General features: G+C 48.7%; 1 protein-coding gene across 1 annotated transcript in view; it reads left to right on the forward strand.

Annotated features, from left to right (window-relative positions):
* The window catches only part of EPS8L2 (EPS8 signaling adaptor L2), a 49,587-nt gene that overhangs the window by 14,031 nt on the left and 7,773 nt on the right, over positions 1–27,783 (forward strand). Inside the window, exons 2-15 of the mRNA XM_041716490.2 lie at positions 5,182–5,246; positions 6,283–6,338; positions 16,546–16,610; positions 20,677–20,838; positions 21,127–21,276; positions 21,403–21,482; positions 21,595–21,734; positions 23,147–23,226; positions 23,701–23,827; positions 24,176–24,264; positions 25,732–25,806; positions 26,467–26,615; positions 26,761–26,887; positions 27,244–27,359. Coding sequence (XP_041572424.1) covers positions 5,203–5,246; positions 6,283–6,338; positions 16,546–16,610; positions 20,677–20,838; positions 21,127–21,276; positions 21,403–21,482; positions 21,595–21,734; positions 23,147–23,226; positions 23,701–23,827; positions 24,176–24,264; positions 25,732–25,806; positions 26,467–26,615; positions 26,761–26,887; positions 27,244–27,359 — 1,460 coding nt within the window. The 5' untranslated portion in view covers positions 5,182–5,202. The remainder of the gene's footprint in view (positions 1–5,181; positions 5,247–6,282; positions 6,339–16,545; positions 16,611–20,676; positions 20,839–21,126; positions 21,277–21,402; positions 21,483–21,594; positions 21,735–23,146; positions 23,227–23,700; positions 23,828–24,175; positions 24,265–25,731; positions 25,807–26,466; positions 26,616–26,760; positions 26,888–27,243; positions 27,360–27,783) is intronic.

Below are 27,783 nucleotides of genomic sequence, written 5' to 3' on the forward strand. Positions count from 1 at the left end.
CACCAGTGTCTCCAGGCAGTGTCATCTGGATGTGTTCCCCTTTCCAAAGCAGGAATCGCCACCATTAAAACAGAGTGGTGATGTTCTGACTTGGTCCTGCTGAACAACCAAGACCTGATTTTCCAAAAACAGGGTTCAGAAATTTTGGATGGGACAAGATCCTGGCTTGCTTCTCCAAGGAGAAACAACAACCCAACAACCTGTTCCTCTGTTTGGCTGTCAGCCTCTCTGCTCTGGATTTGTATTTCCTGATGCTTTCTGACTAACCCAAAGATTTTTTTTTTTTTATGAGTGCATGTTACTGACAGAGACACTGAATTTCTCCTGGTGAACCCTGAAGCCATCCTTACAGGCAGGTTCAGAAAAGCATCTAAAAGCAGGAGAAGGGTGGTTCCAGAAGGCTGGACCAGCAGACCAGAGACCCATGTAAAGTTCTCAAGTCAACCACAGGCTCCTGGGGTCTCTCTCACAACCACCTTGAGAGATCTAAACCAGTTTGTGTGAATTTAGGACTCTTGGTGTCTCATGAGGAGCCCCAAGCACACATATGCCAGTGCCTCACTAATGCCCAAAAGCCGTTTAGTGGATTGATGTGGGATTGTGGCCTTCCCTACCTGCCAGCTCCTTCCATACCATCAGAGAGGGTAGGATGGATTGTGGGAACTGGTGGGATACTCTCAGGGGCTGGGGGAACTGTCTGGAGCAGGAGCAGTGCAGGACACACACCCCATGACCCTTTGCTCTCCTGCGACTCCAAGCAGCCCAAGTTTTACAGCACAGCCCATCAAACAGCTTTCTCCAGGATGACATTCCTGTAGGAAAGCATCCAGCAGCCCTAACAGACAGCTTTTGTGGGCCTGGGAAGTCTAAGAGATAACACTGTGTGATGGCCAGCTCATGTTTCTTCCTGACGCTTTATGTTACTGCCAAGGCTGCTGCCAATCCAGCATTTCTGCCTGGCCCATCCCTCTGGCATGGGATACATACACAGACAGCAAGGTTACACTGGACCCTTTACCCCAGGCAGGATCCCAGGGAGCATTTCCATCCCAGGGATCTCACCGGTGACCAAGCCCCATCACCTCTTGGTGCAGAGACTCCCTTCAGCACGGCTGATGGGCAATTCAGAAGTCCTGTTGCCCCAGGCAGATTTCAGTGGGATGACTGACGAAAACACAGACAAGGTTAGTTAGAACTGGGTTAGAACATGCTTGGAAAAACTTGCTATTACTCCTAGGTCACTTAGCTTAAGGTTTTGGGGGTTTTGCCATGTTCTTCTACTGTTCCAGCAAAAATGTTTCTGTTCTGACCAGCATAAATCCTTGCTGCTACAATTGCATCCTAATATTCTCTGATACCAACAAACCCAGTCTCAGTCGTAAAGGTCTTACACCCATGAAGAGAAAAACCCACAAACACCAGATGCTGATGTCATTAACAGTGATGATAATAATAATAATAGCCCTAAAAACCCCACTTATATTTCACATTTACACATTGTCCAGTCTTTACCCAGAATCCAGAATTTTTCATGTCCTTTCCCTACCCTGTAAGAAGTCTGACCACAGCAGATAAGGGAGAACTATACCTAATAAAAATAAAGTAAAACAATAGTGGAGAACAGTCCAGAGAGGAGAAAGAGATATTACTCTTTCCCTTCACAAAGTGCTTCTCCACCCTTGGAGAAGAGGGATCAATGTCACAGCTACCTCTTCAAAGAAACTCAGAGAAAGCCAAAACAATGCATGGCCAGCTTCCATTTGCTATAAAAGTACAGAAATGTGGCGCAGACAATGCCAGGCTCCTGTCACGGCTCCGTGTGTCTTTGGGAGGATATTTGACCTCCAAGGATAAGACTGGCCGGAAAGTCAGGGAGTGGGATTTCCTGTGCTTTAAAGTACAACATGTCTTCACCCACCTTGATGGCCTTCAGCACTGATTTGTGCTGGCCTCCCTAAATCCCTCTGGGACCTCCTGGCCTGGGCCAGATCAAGGTGCTAGGCTTTAGCCATGCAGTTTAGCTTTCCTGTAGTTGCTTCAGCAACAGCAGTCTGAATTTGTGCCTGGTTAGCTCCTGGAGTCCATATGTCATTCCATACCATGCTTATGTGCAAGGCTCAGCTCCCTTGCTTGGTGACCCAAGCAGAGACTCTGCCCTGCACCAGCCAAAGGGTGGGTGATGGTCTTGAAATTGTCTCTGATTAGGTTGAGTCAAAGGTGACACCTGCACAGCCACACATTGCATGGTGACACTTGCATCTTGCCTCCCTTCCTATGCTCCTCCCGCTGGGGAAGGAGGAGGCAGCAGCCACACCTGCTGGGAGATAAAGGGGAGATCAGAACCCTCTAATCAGAGCAGGGAGAAGACAACATCGGGCTGAGGCTGCAGACTGTGGGAGCTCTTAAGATGCTCTCAAGGGGAGGGAGAACCTAGGGAAGGCCAGCCCACAGTTTCATCTCTCACATCTTGGTTCGCATTTCAGGTGAAATGCTCTTAGCCCTCCTTCACCTTTCACAAGCCCAGTTGCCTCTTGATTTAGCAGATTTGTTAGAAAGTCTCCAACCCCTTAGGAATGTGCCCTTCCTCCTTGCAGTCTTCCAGTTCAGATTCAATTAATATCCGGCAATTAATGTAGAATTAAAAGCTTTGGCATGAGGCTCCATCCTGGTTTCACTTGGCCAGCACCACACCACACCTTTGCTGTGACCAACACAAGGCTGAGCATGGCCACGGCTGAACGCAATGGGGAGAGCTGAGCAAAGGGCAAATAGGAGAATAGCAGGAATAAACAAAGAAAAGGGAGCCCAGCATGATAAGGACCTGCTGACTTGGCAGGTGTATGTACTACTTCCAGTTTCATGGCCTCTTTGGGACACAGGCACCCTGGAAGAGAGGACAGCCTTCCAGCTTAGCTTATCATTTGGGAAGACCAGCTGATCCCATCAGTATTTTATTAACCACCATGAGATGAAGAATTCAGGGCTGGTCCTGCTTCACCCATGAAGCCAGATTCCTTTGCCATTGCCATGGAATCTGCACCTCCGGCAGCCACCCTGGGTTGCCCCAGATGGGCTCCTCAAAGAGCAGATCCCAGAGGTTTATTTTTTGGACACAGCATAGGAAGGAGAAATAAAAACCAGGGTGACCTTAGCTGGATCCCTGGTTCCTCCTGGTGCTTCACAGCTGGGGCTGGGACAGGTCAGAGCTCCATGGGCCAAACTTGATGACACACTCCTGCTGGAGTAACCTGGATTTCAGTACATTAGGACATGGCCCTGGAGCAGTAAGAGAAAGGGAGCCAGAAATATGACACTAATATGCAGAAACACTCCCAGCTATCATCAGCTGTGGGACTTAAGTGATTGGGTGGTGCAGAGTAAACAGAACAGAGCGGGGGTTTTTAAGAGCCCAAGTTCTCTTTTCCAGGTATCTTATGCTAATGCACAAAGAGATCCAGGAGATAGGAACAGTTTGAGGAATGTAAAAGGAAACCAGCAGAGAGCTATTAACAGAGGAAAAATTCACAGGTATCCAGGCTTGGGTACAGGGATGGGTTTTATTACACGCAGGAGTTGGCAGACCACCAGGTTTCTATTCTAATGTGGTTATGAATTTATACCTCTTATAGGTGTGCATAGAGATTTCAGTATCAACCACAAGAGAGACAAAAAAGGGGGAATTTAACATACTAGCTACTATAATGCACTTGAGAGTCTTTTCTAGCAGTGTCTCCGTGCTGAGCATGTTACTGTGACAGAAAACAGGCTGAAAGTTGTAAGGCTGAGCCCAAAACATGCTGGGGTTCTCCATGCTGTCTGTGTACAGCCAAGTACTTCACCAGCATCCTCATAAATGCATCCCTCTGACATCCCACTGACAGTTCTGATAAGATCAGTGAGAAAACTTTCTCTGCCCTCACCTCAGGGTGAAACACACAGAGCAAAATACCACAAGTGTTCCAACATGAGGAATAAATACGGATATGTAAGGAATCTAGGGCAGCTCTGATGATGATACAACAAGCCCTGCAGCAGATAGTCAGCCTCCAGAGGGGAAATCCCAGGTGCCAGGGATGACTCCAAAGTATTCCCTGAGGATTACACACACTTTAGCCTAGATTCAGTGAAGACAAACCCTTGGAGGAAGCTCCACTGCCTGCCCACGGCTGTCATGGCAGCCCTTGGCACATGCCAAGCACACTCAGCAGTTCCCTTGCAGGAAATCCCACTGAGGACACTGAGGAATTTTTTTCCTTTAGGCCAGAAACAAATATTTCAAAGCCAAACCTTTGAATTCTGACAACCTTATCATGATGTAAGCAAGGTCTGACCCAGGCACAGAAATGCCCTGAACTTTTCAAAAGAGACTTAAAAAAATTTTAGGACTTTGCTTTGGCTTCCCTTCAGCTCACACATGGAGCAGAGGTGAAGAGCTTGGATATCAAAACAAATAATTCCCTGAGATCTTATTATATCTTGTTTACAGGATTTGTTTCTCTTCCCTTGCAGTTCTGCTGTCAGAACAGTGCCTGTATCTCTCTCACATCTTTTCCCACATTCTAATTCTCACTGGAAAGAAGAGGAAAATGATCTGTGCTGATCCTGTCTGCCTTTCACTAACCACTCACCGCAGTACATTTTCCTTCATCCCTGAGGTGCCAGTGGAGCAGCATTCAGTTATCCTTTATTATTTTATGTGGGCAATTCTCTCGTAAAGATACTTTAACAGCTGGTGCAGAGCTTAAAATTACCATATAACAAAAGCTAATGACACTCTAGGCTTGAAAATTACTTGGGACACACAGCCATGAGCACATGGGCACAGGGATCTGGCACAGACCATGGAGGCAAAGGCCACCTCACTCCCTGTTTAACCTTAGGCAGGACAGTGCTGCTGGAAAAAGATGTGCTGGAATGCCACAAAGCTGGGGTGTGCCTGGAATGGAAGGGCAAGAGGGAGAGATGGAAATAGGTTTTGAAAAAACATCCTGGGATGTGTCACCTTCAGCCTAGGTCAGAGTAGTGAGAGGTGACTGAGAACAGGGAGTCTTGTACTTACCTGACTGCTTCATCTGCTTGGAGACCACAGCTTGGAGACAGGGAGGGCAGGATGCACACAGATAAATCACCTGAGAGCCTGTTCTATAACCACTGATCCTGTCTCTTGTGCTTCTGCTGCAGTTGCCTGGCTTGTGAAGCAACATGAGTCACAAGGGATCCCTCAACAGCAACCCCGGCGCAACAAAGTAAGGATCTTCCTGCACCACTCCTTCCTACTGTTCAGGGGATACTCCAAGCAGTCCCACTCATCCCCAAAGTCCCTGGTGTTTGTTTCACCCCTCCTGGGCACCTCACAATCTGGCACTGCCTCACACATCATCTGTCCTCTGCACTGGGGTTTGATAATGGCACATTAGGTGGAGAGAGCAGAGGGACACCAGGAGTTTCTCCACCTGCAGCTTTGGGCTACAGCAGCCCATGGCAACCTCCCAGTGGAGCCAGAGCCACCATCTCTCTCCCTCCTTCCTGCACTGGGTATGAGCACCTGAACCACAGTCTGCCCTCATGGGGACACGGTGACAGAGCACAAAGCAGCCCCTGGGCCCCCATGGGCTCATTGCTCCATGCAGGACAGCCCAACCACAGCATCTCAGATCCCATTGGATCCTCCTCTGCCAGAGAAAACTGTTATCTCCTGGGTGCTCATTCCTACCCATGACCCAGGCATGGGGGATGGCCCTACAAGCTTAGAGACTTGACAGCCCAAAACTCAACTGTTTACACACAATCCCACCCTCCCTTACATAGGATATGTTCTATATCCAAGTACCTGCCTTCAAGGGGTACATCTCCAACATGTCCATTGAGAAGGGATCATCACCTTGGCTCTTGTACTGCCTCATGTTCAGGTGGACTCAGGGATAAACTGGACGGGGTCTCCCTGTAACATCCCCATTTATGGCACACTGGGAGCCACTGTCTTTAACCCAGTCCCTCCAGAGTGCTGTCCTTCCAGGGGACATTGTGAAGGTAACTCTAGTGGGGACAGGCCTGGCTGGGCTGCTCCGTGTCCTGTTTCCACAGCTGGGTTCAGTGACATGTGCCTGTGGTGTGGATAACGGGTAGGGTTGCACAGGGAACCGCCGACACGGCCCACAAGGAAATGCTTTGCAAGGAAGGGAAGGGCTGGTCCCTCTGGGCAACTGCAGAGCTGCTGTGTGAAAACTGATGTTAAAAATATTCCGGAGCTGATGGTTGATTTGCACCTTCTTCCTTTTGCAGTGGCAGCATGGGCAAAGCCGAGGGAGCCTCCAAGCTGAGTGCAAAGGACCTGTATGGTGAGTCATGCCCACAAATGTATCCAAAGTTTCCCATGGCAAAGGCACCCCTGGAGAGCTGGATGTGGATGTTGGGAGCTTTGGGCTGGAACTCAATCAAAGCCACATGAACCCAGAATTCCATACGCCACAAGCTGGCCTGACCTGGCAGCAAAAACACACCTCACATCTGTGCTGACACCTCCCACGCTGGGGACAGTCGGAATTTTGTCGGAACATAACGTTGCTTCCCTTACCCAGATACTCCCCAGGTCTGTTAGCAAGATCACCTGATAAAGGGCCTCACAAAAGAAAGACTGTCCTCAGCAGGTTAATGATTACCCTCCTCTAACTACTCAGTGAACCATGAAAATTCCGTGCCCTTTGGCTCTTTGGAAGTGCAGGGAAGGGGCAGGATGGTTTTTTGTGCACAGTCTGAGAGGCAGTTTGTTTGGGTTGAGCACATTTAGATATCAATAACAGTTATTCCTGATCTCAGCAGATCCAAGTACCCCAGTGAAAATGTGTTCTCTGGGGTGAGCAGAGCAAACATAAATCATGTGAGAAATCACCTCCCTGAGTTATTTCCTGGATAAGAAGTAGGGGGTTGTCTGGGGTAACACAAGAATTTTTTGGGATGTCCGAGCCTGCTAGCTCTCCTACCTGAGAGCTGTGGATTCACCTGGTTGATGTTTAATTGGGAAGGAACAGGCTGTGTGTGCTTTTCCTTGGAGATCTTCTACTTGATCAGAGATTGTCCTTGGCAGCTATGAACTGCCAGCATGGTTTATTTATCCCTGGGAAGTGACTGCATTTGCCCAAGGCTGGAGGTTTATCCATGTGGAGTGGCCTGGAGTAGTGTCCAGAAAGACCAACCTCACCTGGGGAGAAGTGGGATGGCAGGGGCTGTATTTAGTGCTAAACAAAGCAATTGTTAATGATAATTACCTCCCAAGAAATGAAACATGAGGATAATGGCAGAGCAGAAATTTGGGCTTTTTGTGGCCTGGATGCTGCAGGGTGGGCAGGTGTCAAGTAGAGGTTTGAACTGTGTCTGTCACTTCTGGAGATGGAAGGACACATGATAAAGAAGCAAGAGGATGAGGTGTGGAAGTTTTGGGTGCACACAGGGCTGCTAGTGCAGCCAAATTTCTCCTGCCTCCAAGGCAGTGCACATTCCTTTGGCTGTGCACTGACACTGTGGCACATCCTGTCAGGGGCAGGAGGGCTGCAGTTTCCAGGTAAACAGCCCTACAGAGAAGTGTAAAAATGAACCTGGGCCCTCACAACAGTATTAAAGCCAAGCAGATTTGCAGACTGGCACCCATGGGTGCAGGCAACCCAGGGCTCCAGCCACCAGAGTTACAGAGGGAGATCTAATGCTGCCATGGCACAGGGAACACCCCACAATCCTGTGCCACAAAAGCCAGGGCAGGGAAAGGCTGACAGCCTGCCTTGGAAACAAACACAGCTCTCAAATAAGCACTTTTCAACACAGAATTTTGTCTTCCACATTTTTTTTGTATGAACACACCTCAAAAGCAAATTTACCAGGGTTGGGACCTCTCTGACCAAATTCCAGCAAACCTGAAATCAGGACTGTATGTCCCTGGGCCAAATCCTCAGGAGGAGTAAAGCAGCTGCCTGCTATTTCCCTGCCACTACTGACATGCAGAATGAGCTTTACAGGCATTCTCTGCACAAATCAGTGCCTCTTGGCCAGCCCAGCCTCTGGCATGAGCACATCCAGAGGGATTTTGCTTGGCAGCACTTGAAACCCACCCGCTAATTCAGCAAAAGACACTCAGCACGTGTAAACCAATATTTAAATGTCTTGGTCCCTTTCCCACTTGGATCCTCCCTCCCCCAGCATTAATTTCTGCTGTAAGCTGGCACATCTGGGGATAGAGGGCAAGCAAGAACTAAAATTCCAGGAAGAATTATGTTTCATAATGAAAAATATCACACCAAGCTGAGCTGGCCTTGATTATGTGATTACAACACAGCTGAGGGACATTTGGAGCTGACAAGACTTTTCATATTTCCATTTTCCTGCTGTGCAATCAGGCTGGACCCTCAGCCTGTGTACACTGCCAGACCTCCAAGAAGTGAGTGCAGTGACTCCCAAATTCCCAGCACACAGGCATCCACTCATTTAAAGCTCACTGGGTTATGACGGCTCCAATGCACACAGGTGTCTAAATATTATTTCTAAGTGAACAAGGCCTTGGGTTTAGCTTTCTAAAGATGCTTTTCCTACAGTAGTACTGGTCTAACATAACAGGGGTGCCAACTGTGGGTACAAAAGTGCTACCTGAGGGCCAAGGTGTCCCCAGTATCAACAGGGACTTACTGGGAATATTAAACCCACCTCAGGGGAGACCCTGAAGAGGGATATTTAAAACTGTTGTGGTGAGACTGGAACACAGCAGCAGCTTCAGGCTGTGCACAGGAAGGTACCCAGATGGTGAAGGTGGAGGTTCACGCTGTGGGGGCTCCAGGGCATAGTGCGAAGGTCCCCACAGGACACAGCCTCATCACACGGCTGTTGATGGGTGGGGAAAGCTCTGGTGTCACACTTGGCCTGCTGAAATTGCTTTGATCACCAAGGATGTTGCCTACCACCATGTATTCTTCACTGTGGTGAGCAGAGAGGGATGCGGAGAGATCACCAAAGGGAATTCTACAACAAAACTGGCTTAAAGCCCCAAGATACCCTCCCCTGGCTCTGTTCCTGCCAGAGTTTGATATGCTTTCCAGCTGCTCTGCCAACCTCAGTAGAGTTTCCTGGCTCTTGTGGGAGGAGGACACTCATCCTTTCCTCCCCCCTTAGTAAAACAGCACCACATTTGTTCAGCCCCACATTCTGAAGGAGTCTGTGGCTGCAGGGAGCAGTCCCACCTCAGCTGGCAGCAGGGAATGGCTGGCCCCTCTCAGGTTGCCACCTCTCTCCCCACACAGCCACCAGCTGAATAAATGTTAATGCACACCATAAATAAATTAGGCTGCTTCTCTGCTTACAGGCGTCTGTTCTGAGCCCAGATGAAAGTGGTGGAGGGGAAACCAAGCTCCAGCAGAACTCATGGGAAGGACTGGCAGGAAGTATTTCTGCACAGCACTTCCCACAGCAGGAAAGCTGCTGCCACCTCTTTCTGAGGTGACTCCTGGTGGGCTTCTGCAGGTGTTCCTCTCAGCTGCTTCCAGAGCTGTCAAACAGCGCTGGCTGGCTCTCCTGATGGATTAGGCAGCGTAGCAGGAGAAGTTCAGGGCAGTTTGATGATTGCAGTGATTTCTCATACAGCTATGGGGAGGAGCAGCTCATTTCTGTTTGGTCGCTGTCTGACCCTGTGGTGCTCAGCCTCCTTCCAGCCCCCCATGCCAATCCTGTGAGACCCAGCCAGCTGGCTCCAGCCTGCCCACCCATCCTCGATGCACTAATTTCCGGGAAAGAACCAGACTTGATAGGGCACAGGGCTGGAAAAGGGGTTTCGGAGCAATGAGTTAGGCTGGAGAAGCACAGTGCTGACACCAATTACTTGACACTGCACACCCGTAACCCAAGCCAGGCTGCGACGCTGTAACAGGATACCAGGCACTATGACAAAGAGAAGAAGCACTTCCTGCCGAGGGTGGCCCTGCACAGGGATCATCTCCCTGAGGAGCCATGGGCAGAGAGGCTCCACTGGCGTGAGCATCACCCCTGAGCCACAGACAGCTGCTTCGTGCTGGCCAGACAGAACACACTAGGAGAAGAAGTAACTTACCTGCAATGGTCATGAACCAACTCCTGGGGGTCTCCACAGACCTCATTGTATCCTAACAGTGCCTCCAGCCCCAGCCACATGGAGAGGTCTCTGAGATGAGACCCTGCAGCCCTGAGCACAGTGCCCAGACCATAATTCCCTGCTGCTGGCTCTCCCACACCCTGCCCAAACCAGGAGCTTGTTCACAGAGGCAGCTGGAGGCCACATGGCTGTCACATCGTTACTGACAGGAGCACGGAGGGATCATTCCTTCCCCACAACCTTTAGGAGAGGATTTGTGCAGGATTAAACACACGCTGGCATTGTCTGCAAGAGACAACTCTGGCAGGAGCAGTGGCCTGCCAAGCCTGCTCAGCCACACTGCTGAGTCAAGAGGACCATGTCCATACCTAAATCTACAGGGATTTGGGCAACATCAGAACAGTGGCACTCACTGTCATGTCTTTAAAGATTTCATCATACTGGAGAAAAAGCCTGAGGTTCAGAAGAGATCCAGCCTTCTTGCCCAAGCCATTAATTCCTCTGTCCCCTCCTGCCAGCCCTGAATAACTCCCTCGTCCTACCCCCTGCCCCCTCGGTGCCATTCCAGCTCCCTTCTTCACATCCTGTTTCCCACCTGAGATTCCAGCTTCAGATTACCCTGCTTCCCTTTGACACTCTGTGTGTGGGTGACCCTTTTATTCAACGCCTTAGACACTTAATACACCAACTGGAAACAAGGCTGGAAGAAAAACTGGAAGCCAACAATCCTGTTGGTTCCTACAGATCAAGCCCCAACGGTGGGTGAGACAGGGAACACATTGGCTCAGTACAGCCATGACTGGAGCTACTGGGAAGAGCAGACACTGCCTGAGGTGCTGCTTGGCCAGAAGTTTGGGATACCAGTTAGTGACAGGGGTGCTGTGGAGAGGGATCTCCCACCTCTGATGCTATTCAGCATCTTCAGTGGCCCTTTTTCTTTGTTACCTTGAAACTGCTGAGCACAAGATCTCTCCTTGCACGGAGTGACTGCTTAGAGCTCACACAGAGGACCCTTCTCCTAAACGGAAATGGGGTTTTGGATATGCCTGAGTAGCTTGGGAACTAAAGTTGTGCTAGTTCATAAAAATAACAACCAAAAAAAAAAAAGAAGGAACTTTTCATTATGAATGTGTTTTTCAAGATTCAAATAAAGTGAATTATATAAATCAGGATTCCCCAATCTTACTATGTTCTGACATTCAAAAAATGTCATTACCAGCTACAGAAAGTTGAGAAAACACCACTTTGGGTTTTTTGGTGAAAAATAATTGGGTAGGTTTCTTCCAGGTCTGGTTGTAAAGGCAAAAGGGAATATCTCTACTGGTAAGCTATAGCTCCTCAATGCCCTGATTATCCTGCTCCAAGCAGCCCGGTGGACACCGTGCCGCCAGACACACTGAACACAAACACACACTGTTACTCCATGTACTCAGTCCTTGCACAACCCAGGAGCTGTGCCAGGTTTTTATTTGCTTTCCTAGAGTGGGATGTGTCTTCAGCTAATAAAGCAGGAATGTGAGCACTTGGGGCTGAGCTGTGGCAAATATGAAGTGTGCCGAGCAGGAATTCAGCCGTGTGGAACCCGGAGCCGCTGCTCTTTGCTGCCACAGCCCATTCACACCTCAATGAGAGCTGTTCATTCACTCCAAGAGCTTCCAGATCCATCTGCACACGCCAGCCGTGAGTGAGAACTGACCAGACAGACATTCCCAGTGCCACAGGCGCCAGTACAGACCAGCTCCAGCAGTTCAGCTGGTACCACGGATCTAACAGCAAACCCAGGGAGCTCTATGCTCCCTAAACTGCAAAGATATCCCAAAATGGAACTCTCTCTGTGCTGGCCATAGAGAACAGGGAAGAAGCAAGGCAGGACCTGCAGATTCTCCCCTGTCAGGAGCTCAGGCACAGCAGGTCAGTGCAAGGCCCAAAACCAGATCCTTGACTAACCCTGGGTAACCCTGGAGCAGGAAGCGGGAACCTGGTAGATTATGTGTTCAACTGCCACATCTGGCTCTATGCTGGCATCCTGGAATGGAGGTTATTCCATACTTCTGTTCTGTAAGCCAGCCTGGCAAGTTTCTGTGGCTGCCATGAGCACACAGAGCATTTGTTGCCACATTTCTCCTCAGCAGGCTGGTCCTGACCTGCCATTTGGCACAGAGCAGCTCACACTACGCTGGCAGGTTCGTATAAACACTGTGTGCACTGCTAGATAATGTATAGATAATGTAAAGATTATATAACGAACTGGCAAGCTCCAGAGGTAACCGCCAGGGCTTCCCTTAGGCTGCTGTAATGGATGTAGAGGCCAGGAAGGTTGGCAGTGTGATTCAGAGAATGGAGGAGAGGTCCTTGGTATGGCACTGCCAAGGAAAACAAATCCAATGCCTCTCATTCCTCAGAGACTGCTCTGTACTTGTCCATACATCCCCGTCTTCTGCTGTGCCTTCTGCTCAGCAATGGCTGTAAACAGATGTAGGGAGGGACAGGGAGGATCAGGTAGGATCCTGTGTGGTAAAACTAATTAATCAGAAAAAGATGTGCCTGGAGGGGAGGCAGGGGCCACTGGCAGGTTGTACTGGGGGTGCTGTGCCCCTCTGGCTTGACAGAGGCTGTGCATGGAGAAAGACAAGCCTGCTCCTGCCCTCCTTGGCACTGCTCAGCATTCTCAGAGACCTTAACCAATTATCCCGGCTGTAAGCTGGTCCCACAGGCAATTTATCCCACTAGCTGATCTCCTGTGCTCACTGAACGGAGCATTTGCAGCCACATCCCAGCTCCCTGCCAAATAAGGTTTTGCATGGAAATGGGGAGGGAACTTGGCACTAAAGATGTGCTTTGGCTTCCTGGACCAAGCTGATAACCTCAGCCCTCCAGGATGTGTATCGATCCTGCTTCTTTGTCTGATTTATTACTTTCTTTCATCCTTTCCACTTCTTAACATAAAGCAAAACAGGACTCTTTCCCTGCCAGCCAAGATTTTAGTATCATTACTGGGTTTCAGCTCAGCACTGTTTTGAGCCCTCAGTGGTGGGCTCAGCAGTGGTCTCAGTGCTTTCCAGTTCCTCACTGGTGCCAGTGTGAAACACCATTCCACAACACTGTTTATCTGTAAGATGTCAGTCATGGATAACATTCATTGCCATTTTGCCTACCCCTCTGGGTGTGAGGCAAGATTAAAGCTACCTGGTTAGTAGAGAACCGAAGTGAATTCTGTTAAAGAACCATTTATGGTGTTTTTTTCCCTTCAAAGGATTGTCTTAGGGGTTGCTGGGCCAGATCCTGAGAGGGAAGAGATGAGACAATTTACCAGAGGTTGAGTTACCCATGCTCAAGGCATTCAAAGCTTTCTGGATTCCCAATCCCATAGATACAGCAAGTGTCTGAGATAAGCACTTCTCCTCAGGCCATAGGGCATCCCACCAGCACCTGCCAGGATACCCATACTATGAGTTGGGTTTTGTCCTTGCTAGGCACAAAAAGGACAAGACAAAGCTCTATTGTTTTCCCATCTCTTTGGCTCTCTTGGCAGACAAAAGGGAAAAAGGACAGTGCTCATTGTTGGCTCATGCCAGCTTTATCACCTCTGGATGTTTGCTGTACTGGTGCCACAGCCCTAGAGTTCTTCTTGCCCTTTGTCTGTGTTATATCCAGATTCTTTCACTGCCACAGATCTGAAGGTCATAGCAGGAGATATACAGAGGTGCAGATGGGTGTTTGAGCTAATTTAGGGAAATCATCACTATATTTCTGCAATGCTCATCTATCACATTGGGATTATGCAAATTCTCCACATCCTGGGGCCAGGTTAGCGGTCGGATAACACCTGAAGGTGCTGAGGTCCTGTTGCAGGACACTGTAGAAATGCCAAGTGTCCCGGTGTGAGGTGTCAGATGAAGCAGGAGGAAACCAGCTCCTCCTCCTGCTGCTGCTAACAGGCCAGCATGCACTCATACAAAATTCAGCAGGTCAGGGACAAAGCTGTGCAGAAGGGCAGGGTGGAGCCACACAGGACAGCTGACCTGCCTTCTGAGGTATGGCTGGCAAGGGAGTTCACCTGGGCAAGGGAAAGGATCCCCCTTGATCAAGGAGTCAAAAAGATTTTGCTATAGGCATCATTGACAGAATGCCAGAATGCTTTGGGTTGGAAGGGACCTTAAAGCTCATCTCATTCCATCCCCTGCCAAGGACAGGGACACTTTCCCAGATTGCTCCAAGTCCAGTCCAGTCTGGCCATGGACACTTCCAGGGATTGGGCAGCCCCATCATCTCTAGGCAACTTGTGCCAGGGCCTCAGCTCCCTCACAGGGAAGAACTTCTTCCTAAAAGCATTTTGGGATCAGCCCAGCCCAACCAGAGCCAAATTTAATCAAAGACAAATAATGATGCATCTTGGAAAGGCCTGCAGTGTTTTACCTCATTGTTTTGAGTAAATAAACCAATAAACACTCATTTTCTTTAAAGCATCAACACTCCTTGGATAGATGTGGCCCAAACATGACTCTCATGATCTGCAACCTGGTTCTTTTATTCTTCCTGTGTTTAAATCAAAACTAAGTGCTAGAAAAGAAGGAGATTTCAGTGTTTTGGCACCCTGCTGTCCCTGGAAAGTCTGGCTGGTTCCGGACCTCATGATCTTATTTGCGGATGCCAGCAGGAAACACAAAATTAATGGTTTCCATGGGTGTGGGGGCCAGGTAGAAATCAAAGAGACAGAAGGGATTTCAGGAGAACATGCAGAAACACCCCATTTCTTGCCCTGGGCAGCTTCTGGGACATCACTTGAATGACATCGGGAGACAAAATAGAAGCACTTTGTTCTAGTTCTGTGATTCGTGGAGGTAATGAAGAAATTCCTCAGGGAAAAATCAACAGAGGGAAGGAAAACATCTGCATTTCTCCCTATCCCAGGGCTTGCTGCTGTCTTAACAAGGCTGCAAAGGGCTAAAGGGGCTTTGCTCTCTTGCACTCACTGAGTGCAGGTGATGAGAAGCTGGGCTGTGCAGAGTTCTGAGGTTTTGGCCAGCCCCCAAAACTTCCAAGGGCTTCTCTGAACATTTTCTCAGCAGTGCATACTGAGATCTCCCCTGACTGTGACATGTGCAGCTTCTTTGAGCGTGGAGGGAGGGGAAAAGGCATTGGAAGGGATCCCAGGGAGTCTGAGGGCAACCAGCTGCTGCCCTGACCACTGCTATAGCTCCATGGGCTGTTTTCCTACCAGGAGCACAGACCTGTGCTAACCTCCCACTGGAAACCTCATCCCCCTGGTATTCTGTCCTTCCCTCAGGGACTACCAGTTCTCAACACAGCTCCGCACCCTTCCTCTCATGGCTGGAGACATTTGCCTGTCCGAATGTAAACTCCCTTTGTTTCCAGACCACCCACTTCAGCTTTTTCCACTCCCTTTGGAAAAGGAGGGGATGGGATGTCTTAAAACCCAAATCTGTCTCCATCCCACATGAATGCGCTGTTCTCATTTCCACCAGTGTAATCTATTTACATGAGAAATGCTCAGGGAGGAAATTGAGGTTACTGAGAGGAAAAAAGTGCCTCACATCAGCCCCAGATCCCTGTGGGATGCGCTGCCTGTGCCCTACCCCAGACCTTGCCCCACATTTTAAGTAGGACAGACTGCAATTAAAGCCCCCAGCAACCAGAAAGTGCCACTGAGCCTTTTCTGCCAGCCTGAGGTGGGAAGGGGCTGCGCTGCAATATTAATTCGTGTATTCAAGGCCACTCTGGAATGGCTGAGCAGGGAGTTGGGCTGGCTGTCTGTGGTCTTTCCCCTGAACCATTCTCACTCCACCTCTGAACTGGTGCTGGTGGTGTATGAGACACAGGCTCAGCCCTGCATTCTCCATTAATGCCTCTGCCAATATTCCCACCAATGAATCAGTAAATCACGTCTACTGGAGAACATCCACCACTCCAGGGCTGTCAGCAGTCAGGCACAGAGGCAGAACACTGCTGTGTTTTTTCAGCCACAGGCACGGAGCTACAAACGTGAAGTACTCGTGTATCCTGCCAAGTTGGTGGCACAACCTAAAGAGTGTTAGGATAAGTGTTAAAAAGCTTTAGGAATCGTCTTGAATTAACTTCTACCCATCCTTGCCAGGCTCCAAAGAAGAGCAGTGGCCTCTTTTCATGATCCTTATCACTGGGATATCTCTGGGTGCTCAGTACGCTCCCCAAGCTGTGAGCAGGATTGTGCTGAGCCCAGTGCACCAAGAGGAACTCGATTTAAAAGCTCTTGGCTGGTCAGGGAGAAAGGTGAAATCCCCAAGACAAAGCTCAAGGAAAGGCAATGCTTGTTCTGGAGAGACACCTGCTGGCAATGCCCGCGGAGCCTGAGCTGGAAGCTTGGGGACTGTGAGAAAGACTCAGAGATTTAATTCTCAGATCAAAATAAAAATAACCTATGTTTCTTTTCTTGTTTCTTACAGAACAAAGGAAAAAATATTCCAACTCCAACATCATTATGCACGAGACTTCCCAGTACCACGTCCAGGTGAGCACACACGTGCAATGGAGTGCTAAGGGGCTGAGAGGCCAAGGTCAGTGATAGGTGCCCGTAGTGCAGTGTTCCCTGTGTTTTGGACCTTTAGGATGCCAAGGGGGAGTTGGGAACGTCCTTACCAATAAAGTCTCAAGTCACTGAGTAAAGGAGAATGAGAGTAAAAAAAACATTTAAATAAACAAGAGGAATTATGTACAAGGAAAGAGGAAATGGAGAAGTTGTTGTCTTCTCTCTCCTCTGTGTGTAAAGGAAAGCAGGAAATGTTGTCCCTCCTGTCACCCTGTGCTTCAAACCCTTCTGATCAGCACAGACAGGTTAAAAGCAGAGTTCCCATGGTGGTTATTGGAACTCAGCTTTCCAAACAACAGAGACCACATGGACTATCAGCTTTCAGCTCTCCTCAGCTACTGTGTCCTCTCAGGTAACACAAACCTCTTCATACAAAACAGGCAATAAGTCAAATCCATCTCCCACTGCCACAGACACCCACCCCAAAAAGAGAAGCCGTCTGGCCATCCTGAGCTTGGTGATGCCTGTAATGCAACATGGTGGTGCAGGACCCCATGGAGGAGATGGGGACATTCATCACTGAAAACTGAGCAAGGCAAGAGAGGAGAACACTTCCTCACGTTCATATTTAGGAGATGTGGCCACTTAAAAGCCTACATTTAGACTTGTAAAGGGCCTGTTTGGAAAGAGGTACTGGTTTCCATTGGAGAAACCAACTCAGTGGCTCAGAAGTCTCTTGTGGATGCAGAGAAGGGACTTTAAACGGTGACATGTAAATGAATTCTTTATTAATGATGCCATAAGCCACCCATTTGTGAGTCTCTCCCCTGAACTTTGACCAAGGCAAACAGGATTGCAGTGGCAGGCAGTGAGATAGAATGAGGTTTCCTTATGGGAGGCATTTTATACCCTTTGAAGTAATCAGATCAAAGTTTAATGGTGGGTGGAGTCATTGCCCATTCTAATAAAAGCTGCTGTATTTGAATGTCTATGTGGATGAAAAAGAGTTTTAGGGGATAAAAAAAAGACAGCAACAAGCTTCTCCCTCTCAATCCACCTATATCTACAGAAAATGGAAAGCAGAAAATTATTCTAAGGATTAAGTCAGACAAGTAGCTTCCCCTCCATGAAAACTGACTGAACTTTAAACAGCAAAGGAATTTATGAAGCTTGTAAAGGTGGTGGATAAAAAAATAGAAGAGATAAAAATGCCTGTCTTCTTAAGTAAACACATTCTCCTCACTACTCTGAAAGAAAAGGGCTTGTCATCTCTGCACTGATAAAACTGACTTGGCAAATACCTTCCCATGCACTATTTTACAATTACAGTAACATACACCCAGCATGTTTTTCATTTGTGATTGCATTGCTAATCTCAGCTTTCGGCTCACACACATGCCAGGAGTTCTATTTAGACAGTGCCTCGCCCCATACCTTTGCTTGATGAACACAGGAATGGGCCTTGCATTGTCCACTTCTCTCCTCCTTCCTCCAGGCTTTGGGAGTCATCTAACAGCAAAGGGGTCACCACAAACCCTATACACCCCTAATGGCCAAGAGCATGTTTAAAGATTTTCTGCTAGGTCTACCTGTGCTTTAAATCTCAGGCTTTCCCTGCATCCACCTTGTATGGAGCCAACTGCAACAACAGTTCTTGTCTGTGCTTCCTCACAACCATCCAAGGCTCTGTGCTCAGAGTGCACACATCCCTCTCAAGTCCATCTGGTCTGTGCCAGACCCCAACATCCACAGCTTCTCCAAGTCCCACAGCAGGACATGCTGGAGCAGCATCAGCTTTTGCTGCCTCTTAATTTGCTTCCCACTTTGCATTTACCAGGGCTTTTACAAGGAGACATTCTTTCCCATAATTCTTTCCCAACAGTTTTGTCAACCTCCTCCATGGCCCACTGATGCACATGTCAACTGTGGACACAACCCACTGGGTTACTGAATTAGCTCATGAGTGCATCAGCACCAGAAAGAAGCTACTTGATCCCTAAAATGGTTATGACTGATCACTGTGAGAAAGCAGGAAGATACGGGATCAAAGGGAGAAAATCCAGGCAAAACTCACCCTGTTACTACAAATTTCCCATCAATTTAGGATTTGCTTTAAAACACACCCCAGTTTTCCAGCACTTGCTTTGAAACTAGATTACAGGATGTGTACATTAAAGAGAAGCACGCATTTCACTGCTGCCCTCCCCACAAAACTCTGAATGCCCAGCAGGACCATTTTTGGAGTGGCCACACTGCTGTCCCTGGGCCCCCAGGGCAACTGTACCTGCTGGGATGATTCTCTTGCTCCTGGTGTTAATCTGCTCCTGGCTCTCCAGCTTAGCCACTCCTGCTGAAGTGCCTGTTCTATACGCTACTGAGCAAGGAAACCAGGATGAGAGAGAGATTCATGCTGGTGGATGGGCCTTTGATATTTCAGGGACAAGCGAAAAAGCTGGGATCTGGCTCAATAAGCTTCCAAGGGTTGCAGGCCCTTGGACTGCACAGATACCTTGGTCAGGCCTGTAACTTACCCATGCAAGAACCTGCTTTTCTCTGCTGGAGAAAGTTGGTAAAGACAGGGGAAAGTTCAGCTGCTTTTTTACACAGGCACATTCACCTTCCCTTCTTACCAAGAACATAGCTGGGCAACAAAAGAACAAGGTGAAACAGACCCTTGTTCCTTCCTGAGGTGTTTTGGTTTTTTTTTTGTTTGTTTGTTTTTTTTTTCCTTTCTGAGATTTTTTTTCTTTCCCTGCTATCACCTGAACATGTGGCCTGGCTATGTTTTCACTGCCCCAGGGACAACAGCTGGGCAAACAGCTTGGCTGCTCTGAGTCTCAGCTTTTCCTGCCTTGCAGTCCCCTCTGCTGGCAGACAAAACCAGTTCTTCCATCAGCATGGAGCAGCACTTACTCACCAGACCTTTTGGAGTGGCCTTCACCCACTGCTGGTGGGCACACAACATTTGTATGTGACACACCTCTCCTTTCCACAGCTGCCTCCCTGCCCACCATTCCCTTCCCATGGAGCCCCAGGGACCCACCAAAGCTGCAAGTGCTGCCCCACTACACAAACTCTGTACATACAGGTGCCAAGTTCAAGGCTTGGATGACCGCACACTTCAGGGTGCAGTGGCAGCAGGGATGGGAAAGCAGCTTGGATGCCTGTGCTGTAGCTGAGCTGCTCCTGGCCAAAGAGCACACACAGGCTGGTGAAGGAGGGGAGGACAGCGTGGAAAGCTTGGTTGATGGGAGAAGACCATGGGCTGGGTTTCCAGGATAGGTGAAGGGAGGTAGGAATACCAGGATAACCAATCAAAACCACAGGGCAGGAAAGACAAACGGCAAAAAATCCTTTCCTACAGTCAGCAACAGCCATTTTTACTACTATGAGGCCTGATTTGAGTATTTTTGGGGAGAAAAGGCCCCCAACCCTAAGGGGGGCTTAAAGGGCTGGTGTAGAGTGAGCTGCCAGGTTTGGAGCTCCTGCAGGCTTTGCAGCATAGAAGCTCTTCAGAGTAGCTGTTCTCAGAGCATGTGACCCCACAAATTGCATGGATCCCACTTGGCACAAAGGACCAACACTTGCTCATGGCTTGTGTGAGCTCTTTGCCTAGCACAAATCCCACACAAGCAGGTTTGCTACACAAGACAAGCAAAACACAAGTGCTTTTATAGTTTGGCAAGCAAAGCATTAGTTCGACTGCCATAGTTCTACTTCAAAGCCAGGTTCAGAGTGGCCTGGGGGGTAACTCATGTGTGTGAAGCATTTGCCCTGCTGGATAGGGATGAGAGCGGCTGGACTGATGAGAGTAATATGCAAGTGGTGAAACTGGCTATGAAAACCCATTGTGAAACCCAAATCTTTCACTGCCACGACCAAGCTGGTACCAACAACCAAAACTGTTTTGTGCAGCAACACTTTCATGCCTGGCTCTGAGAAACTACAAACAATAATTGTAGCCTCTAGAGATGTTTTCATCACCAATTTATACAGCCCAACAAACATTTTCCACCTGTTTTTATCTCCTTTCTCTCCCCAACTTCAGCACTTGGCCACCTTCATCATGGACAAGAGCGAGTCCATCACAACAGTGGATGATGCAATCCGGAAACTCATCCTGCTCAACTCCAAAGAGAAGATCTGGACACAGGAGATGCTGCTGCAAGTGAATGACAAGTCCATCCGGCTGCTGGACTGTGAGACACAGGTACCTGGAGCCCTGTGGGACTGACCCCAGACTGAAGTGTGGGGTGCAGTGAGTGCCCTTTCCATTCTGCCTGGGAGAGGGCAAGTTCTAAGGAATACAAACCAGGGTGAATCACTACCAAAATCCTCTCCTGGATTAGAATCAGCCCTGCAGCTCGGGAACAGGATGGTTTTAGCAATGACAAACTAAGAAAGATCAGCCCAGGGATCCCAGGAGTTCCTGCACAGGACCATTCCCTCTCAGTTCAGTAGTTCCCCATTGCCTGACACCTTCCCCCTTCTCTTGCAGGAGGAGCTGGAGGACTTTCCCCTGCCGACAGTGCAGCACTGCCAGACAGTGCTCAATCAGATGCGCTATTCCTCCATTCTCCTGCTCGTGTGTCAGGATTCTGAGCAGCACAAACCTGACATCCACTTCTTCAACTGTGATGAGGTGGAGGTAAGCAGAACCCTCCTGCTTGGTGTGAAACAGAACAAAACACGCTTCTTGCTGTCTGCCCTTTCCTCCTTCCTCCAACCCTTCCTAAAGCCAAGCCCTTAAAAACATCCTTGTTTTATCCTTAAGGCGGAGATGGTTCATGAGGACATAGAAAGTGCCCTGGCAGACCACAAGCATGGGAAGAAGATACGGCCACAGACACTCAAGTAAGTGCTGCAGGATACAGCAACAGTTTCCAGTGGTTTAGTCACACTCAAGGCTCTTGGAAATGGGATCTGTGACCACTGATGGGGTTGTTCTGTGTCATTTTCCTTGCAGGGCAAATCAGGAAAAGATCAAGCAGAGACAATCCATCCTCCCCCCACCTCAAGGACCAGCTCCCATCCCAATCCAGCATGACATGCGAAGCTCAGCGATGAACAGGAACAGGGTGGCACCTCCTTCCCAGCATGATCCAGGTACTAGGAGCACACAGGAAGTCTGTCCTGGGGATGGGAGACTAATTAACTCAGCCAGCCAACCTTCCTCAAATGATCTGTGGTGAAAATAAGTGTTGTAGCCACTGAGCATCTTCTGCTCAACAAATAAAAGCTCCCAGAAACTCCTTGTAGCAACACCCTTATTTGGGGGATACATAAATGCCAAAAAAGCAAAAGACCCTCATAAGCCATCACATGAAATTTGAACCAGGTGTTGATGATTTTAAAATGTATAGACAAGACATTTGGTCAGAAAGACAAATTCCTGGCTCTGCTGACTTCACAGGAGTCAAGATTTCACCCTTGAAAATCAACTGGTTTTCATTAATTCTTGTAAAGTCAAATGTGGAAATGCAGATCTGAACTCACCCCTCTTATGTGCTCATCTAATGTCTGATTCCAAAACCATCCTGACTTCAGCTGATTTCAGTTGGCTTGAAAAAAGCTGGTATTTTACTTTGGAGAAAGAAGTAACAGAAATAAGTTCCTAGGAACAGAAACAAGCTCTTTCTCTGACAAAAGATCAAAGTGACGAACAAACCGTAAGCATTTTTTACTCCTGCCTATCATACCATCTTCTCTTGGCATTCATTTTTATTTTCAAGGAAAACACATAATAAGATACTATAACACATCCAAAACACTCATTTGCTGGGATGGCTTCTGAAGCCAAGCAACTGCTCTGGCTGCTGAATGGAGAACTTATTTCAGGCCCACTTCTGCATCATAAAAGGATTGTCTCTATTTCTGAGCTGGACCATGAATAAACATCTCTATTCTGATGAAAAGCAGCCACTCTTACCTCTGCCCTTCCAAGGGTGCTCACATCAGCAGAGCTGGGAATTCCTCTAGGCAGGATTTCTGGCTGCAAGTGCACAGAGCGTGGCAGGAGAGCAAATGACAGGAGAAAGCCTTGAGTAATGCCTGTTTGCCGAGATTCCTTCTCCACGAAACACCTTCCCTCTTTTCCTACAAAACCTGTCCTGGTGGGGCACCTCATCCCCACATTTACAGATGCTCTGGACTTGCCACAGTGCTTTGCCAAAACTGCCTCCTCAGTTCTCCCAGTTGGCAGATCCTGGTGTGCCAGCCCTTTCCAAGCCCCTGTCCTGAGCTGACACTGCTTGCTTTGCATGAGGGGCCACCCCAGTGATTGTTCCTGCTGCAATATCTCCCCCACAGTGCGCATGTGGCTTCTGGAAGCCGGGAGGTGCCTCGAGGTTGGATTTTTTGCAGGATGATTGGGATTTAGCACCTATTATTCCTGAGGTGCCCTCATAACCTAGAACAAACACCCAAGCTGGGAGCTACCATCCCATGGGACCCTGCCTTTCATGGAGCCTATTTCCAACCTCTGATAGTAAATATATTTTTCTCTGCCTTGTTTGCAGACTATGAACGACGAAGCTCTGGCTCTCATGACCATGAGGAATCCCGTGCCATGTTAGCACAGAAGATTGAAAAGGAAACGGTGGGTGACAGGAACACTGCATGGTCCATAGGTAGGAGCAGAGGCAGGGAGCAAGGGAGAGGGAGCAAAGGCAGGGAGCAGACATTTCATGCATCATCTAGGCATTTTCCTAATTGATACCTGCTGTGCATAAAGATAAGGTGGCCAAAAGTAAGTCTCCATCACCGTGTCAGTGACAATGTCCTCTGACCTGAGGCAGCTCTGCTGATTCCGGCTCTGCTCCTTCCCATCCCACTTGGGTTATTTTCTACCCATCCATTAGCAGGGGTCACTTATCACATTGGCAAGGACAGCACACAGCCAGGCCCCGCAGCTCTGTGCTTGCAAAGGGATGCATTGAGCTGCATTTAATGCCTGGATTACTCACTTGTGTGCATTCTCCCAGGAAATACAGCAGGCCCTGGGATTTGGGCTCCCAGCTGTGCATAGCCCAGGCTCACTTTACATTGATCCCTTGGGTTTCTGTCCCCACAGCAAATCCTGAACTGCACCCTGGATGACATTGAAGTGTTCGTTGCCCGGCTCCAGAAGGCTGCAGAGGCATTCCGACAGCTCAACCAAAGGAAGAAAGGGAAGAAGAACAAGAAGAAAGGGCCAGCAGGTGCGGTGCAGCAGCCACAACAAATGGGGAGCATAGGGGGGGTCATGGATGAAGGCAGGGCGGGGGGGACACCTCAGCTCCAGCCCAGCAAGGCCAGATCAATGCCATGGCACAGCCACAGATCCAGGCACACAACTCTGGGATGTGCTGCTCTCCGTGGACACCTCTGGCAGAGCACACAGAGCCTCCGGCACACAGAGGGAGTTTGCCTTTCCCTGAGCCCCTGATTTTCAGTAGTTCTGGTCTCAACACACATTTCTGCTGTGCCTTCTGCATGGCCGGCAGATGGAACTTTCCCAAAGGGGATGTTCTGACTAACGTGTCATTCTCTGCCCCTTCTCCTGGCAGAGGGAATGCTGACCCTCCGAGCAAGACCCCCAAGTGAGGCCGAGTTCATCGACTGCTTCCAGAAAACCAAGCTGGCTTTTAACCTCTTGGTAAGACATGGAAGTGTTTCCATCCCATGCAGGGACAGGGCTTTTCCCTGTGTATCCCAGCAGCGAGTGTTTAGAGTGAAACTTGAACAGAAAACACTAACAATGGACAACAGTGTGAATTCCAGGTTCTTCAAAACTCAGGACAAACATTGTGTCAGGCTTGTGCAGGTTTTCTGGGACAAGCTGTTAAACCAAAACTAAGAGCATAAAGTCCAGGATGGAACAGAGAAGCCAGAGAGTTGCAGTGCCCAGGTCTTTTCGGATCCGGGCCTGGGAAGTCTCTGCTTGACAGTAACTAAAGTCCCCCATTCCCTGACATTATTGGCCCCTCTCCTTCTCCCCTGCCAGACCCTCTGTATTGTGAAGGGGATGAAAAGGAAGAGCATAAACATGTTCCCAGTGCTACCAGCTCTGCTCAGTGAAACACAAGAGACCAGCAGGCTAACAAGGCAGCAGGAATTCTGTCAGTTGTGACAAAACTTGTCCAGCAAACACATCCTCCAAGCTCATTCCTGGGCAGTCATTAAAAAGGAAACCCCAGAGACAGGGTTTGCAGGACACCAAGCTCCAGTCTTTTCTTTGAGAAGCAAATGTGGATAATTTGTGCCTGCTCAGGATCAGAAGGAGCAGCTTATCTCCTGGCAAGAGCCCACGGTTGAGCGTGGAGCAGAGCTGGGACTCCGTGGTGGATTCATGCCACATTCCTCACCACATAGCTGCTAAGTCCCTGGGAAGTGCCTGTTCACTGGGTCACCCTGCTGCCAGCAGTTGCTTCTCGCTTCCCATTCCACATTAATGTTTAATCTCCAGCATTTCAAAAGCTTTGCATTTCAGTAGGAGCAAGGAGCCTGTCTCTCATGGCAGCAGTGCCAGGAGCCCAGGACAGGAGAAGGATCTTGAATGGAAGCACAAACTGGAGAGGTTTCTCACCACATCTCTGCTGATTGCTGCTACCAAAACCCAGTCCTTAGAGTAAATTAATCCCAAGTGTTTGCTCCTCCATTCTGCCACAGTTCACCTCAAATAAAACTGCATTTGGAGCCTTTCAGTGGTCAGGGCAGCTCCAGGTGCCACAGGCAAGACCTTGGTGGAGACTTTCCCTTGTCAGCAATTGCAAAGGGACCCTCAAAACACCTATCCTGTTGTTTTCACTCATAGAATTAGTGGGATTCTCAACCCTGAAAGAGGGAGAAGCAACTATAACTCTGGCCTTTCCTCCCTAGGACTTTCAAAATAAGCCAAGGTTTTGTGTGTCTGTTCAAATTATCTTCCAAGGCACTGATGTAACAGAGAGAGTACTCCACCCATCTAGAAATTAATCAAGAATTAGAAATTTACACAAAATTAAAATGAATTATTCCCACTCCTCCATCCCTTACCCTTCTTATCAGCCAGCAGCACACCCCGCATGTGACAGAAAAGAGAAGGCACAGTCAGGTTAGGGTTAAACTGTGTTTCTCTTTCCAGGCCAAACTGAGGAAGCATATTCAGAACCCCAGTGCTTCGGAGCTGGTGCATTTCCTATTTGGGCCGCTGGAACTGGTAAATCTTATTCCCAGGTCTCACTGGGAACTCCCTTTTTATTTCTACTTCAGGCTTACAAGCAGACGGATTGTGCAGAAGGGTTAGAAAACTGCTCATGCTTGGCCACAGCTTTCTCAGGAACTTCCAGAAGTGATGCTGGTTGTTCCTGGCCTCTGATCCGGTTTGCAGCTTGAAGTAAATACAAGAACCCCAGCAAATATCAATCTTTCCATCCAATCAATAAAGCATTACTGTGAACAAAAGGGGCAGTGAACTGGGGTTCCCACTGGGAATCTGTCTGGTCTCACCTTCAGGCAAATGCAGTTCAGTATTTGCATTGAAAATGCTTGGAAGCAGAAATCCCAACTTGGAAAAGGACACAGGAATAACAAGATACTTTCCATTTTTTGAAGTGTCAGCTTATGACACTTCACTTGTCTGTAGCAACAGCTCATTTATAGATCAGATCTTGCTTTGACTCCTGTCTAAAAAAAAATCCATGTTCCTCTGAACTGTCCAGTCTCCTTCAAAAACTTAGGTTGATGTTTCTTGAGGTGACTGAGCTGATCCAAGGATCAACTTTGTCTTTGATTCCTGCTCCTCTGTGTGTCCCTGGTTTGACATTTTGACCATTTCTCACAAATTCTCTCCTCTTTGTGTGGTTTGTGTGTGACCCAGATTGTCAATAGCTGTGGTGGCCCCGAGCTGGCCCGGTCTGTCCTCAGCCCACTGCTTTCTAAAGATGCCACTGATTTCCTGAGAGGACACCTGACACCCAAAGAGATTAACCTCTGGGATTCCCTGGGGGAAACATGGACCAGATCCAGGTGAGGACAGAACTGCCATTTCCCCAGGCTCCCAAGGCAGAGGGGATGCTTGGATGCCCTGATGCTCCTGCTTCTCCTTTGAGAGGGTGTTCTCAAAGACACATTCCTTGTGAATGTCACCTGATATTCCCACTTTTTGTCCTAGAGCTGAGTGGCCCCGAGATGCGAACATCCCCACCTACATCCCCAAATTCCGCAACGGTTGGGAACCACCCACAGAAATCTTCCGTGGAGCTCCCTGGGAAATAGACATCGGACACTTGCAAGAGGAGGTTAGTCCTGTGTCCCTGTGGATCTTCTCTTCTTTCTCCCTCCCCCTTTTCCAGAGAGATGGAGCTGTGGGGGGTGTGGTGGTATGCAACAAGTAGTTGGCTCAAAACTCATTTGAAACTGGTCACTCCAGTTAAACACAGAAAGCAAATGAGGCTGGAAAAGGGCAGCAATAATCAGCCTCTCCCTGATCAAGGCAACAGGACCCTACAATGTCACTGAGCTCCAGGGACACAGGCTTCCCTGAAGAACATCTTGACCAAAAGCTGCCAGGCCATGACTCATCTCCCACTATCCCTCTCCTTTTCTCCAGTTTTCCCCTTTCCCAGTAACACTGACTCCATGTCTGCCTTTCCAGCTCTCCTCGGCCAATGGATATCCTTACCGGAACTCCTCACTCAAGCGTGGCCAGACGGCTGAGCAGACACAGCCTGGGGATGCCTTCAAACAGAATGTCACTCCACATGGAAATAGGTAATGGATCTGCACCCTCGGAGCTTCAGCTCCTGCCTTGGAACCTCATGAACACACACGGACACATATGGTGATACTAGGAAGTTTGGGCATCCTGGAGACAACTCCCTGCCACTATTAATAGTCACCAAGACAAAATGAAGATCAGCTGAGGGATTATTCCTGTAAGCACTGTCTGCTGTTTAACCCCCAGCAGCTCTGCAAGGAAAGGAATCCCAGGTGTTTTCCACCACAGGAGACAAAAATATTGACTGACTTCATCAGTCCATCCATAGGTCTTGTTTCCCAACATTAGCCCAACCAAAGTGACCTTAAGGATCAGGTGCCAAAGATGCTGCACTGTGCTTTGGCTCTCCAATGTGTGGAGACGTTGGAATAATGGAATTACAGAATGGACTGGGTGGGACACAACCTTAAAGACTAC

This window comes from Taeniopygia guttata, chromosome 5, assembly GCF_048771995.1.
Source record: "Taeniopygia guttata chromosome 5, bTaeGut7.mat, whole genome shotgun sequence".
NCBI classification, from domain to species: domain Eukaryota; kingdom Metazoa; phylum Chordata; class Aves; order Passeriformes; family Estrildidae; genus Taeniopygia; species Taeniopygia guttata.